Source organism: Apaloderma vittatum, unplaced genomic scaffold, assembly GCF_000703405.1.
Source record: "Apaloderma vittatum isolate BGI_N311 unplaced genomic scaffold, ASM70340v1 scaffold30275, whole genome shotgun sequence".
Lineage (NCBI taxonomy): Eukaryota > Metazoa > Chordata > Aves > Trogoniformes > Trogonidae > Apaloderma > Apaloderma vittatum.
The window spans coordinates 17,115-17,743 of record NW_009719334.1 but is presented as its reverse complement, the minus strand read 5'-3'; the positions used below and the strand labels follow the sequence as shown (position 1 = coordinate 17,743).

Sequence of the window (629 nt, the reverse complement as noted above, 5' to 3'; positions counted from 1 at the left end):
TGGCTGCAGCTACCATTTTCCCACCGGGCTGTCAGGCCAAAAGAAAAAGATGTGAGAAGGAGGCAAACATGCAGCCCCTCTGCTGCCCACATGCAGCAGGTTTCCTGGTACATCTTAGGAGGTCCAGGCATGGTAGGAAAGCTGTAATAGCAGAGCCAGTGCAGAAGGCTCTGGGCAGCGTGGGTACCTGCAAGAAGTTCTGGCTGGCAGCAATGAGAGCCAGCTGGGCACTGGGGCTGTCTGGCTGGGACTGGCTTCCTCGTACGCCCTGCACGAGCATTGGGATCTGCTCTGCCACCACCTGCCAGAGAGAAGGGTCACTGGAGAGGCTCGGATGGGAGGGCACGGATCTAATCCAGGACCAGTGACTGAAAGATCAGTTCCTGGGGTTGCTCTGTGGGGACCCCAAGGTCCTGGCTACCCAAGCAGGGGTTCCTGCAGGGGCTTGTGCAGCTGAGTACGGAACTCTGGTGTGGCTGGTGGAAGAAAGGATGGGGAGAGATGACACAGGAGACACCAGGATCAGGCCCATGTCCTTACCTTGCAGCTCTGCACCAGCTGCTGCTGTGCAGCAGGGTTCTTGTTGGAGGAGGCGGCGTGCTGGGCAGCAGTGATGGGCTGGGTGGCAG

At 59.1% G+C, this 629-nt stretch overlaps 1 protein-coding gene across 1 annotated transcript in view; it reads right to left on the bottom strand.

Annotated features, from left to right (window-relative positions):
* The window catches only part of LOC104274854 (talin-1-like), a gene marked incomplete at its 3' end in the record, with an annotated part of 27,265 nt that overhangs the window by 14,214 nt on the left and 12,422 nt on the right, over positions 1 to 629 (bottom strand). Inside the window, 4 exon segments of the mRNA XM_009870606.1 lie at position 1; positions 3 to 28; positions 188 to 301; positions 541 to 628. The exon segment at position 1 is cut by the window's left edge and continues 99 nt beyond it. Of these exon segments, the coding sequence (XP_009868908.1) occupies position 1; positions 3 to 28; positions 188 to 301; positions 541 to 628 (229 nt within the window).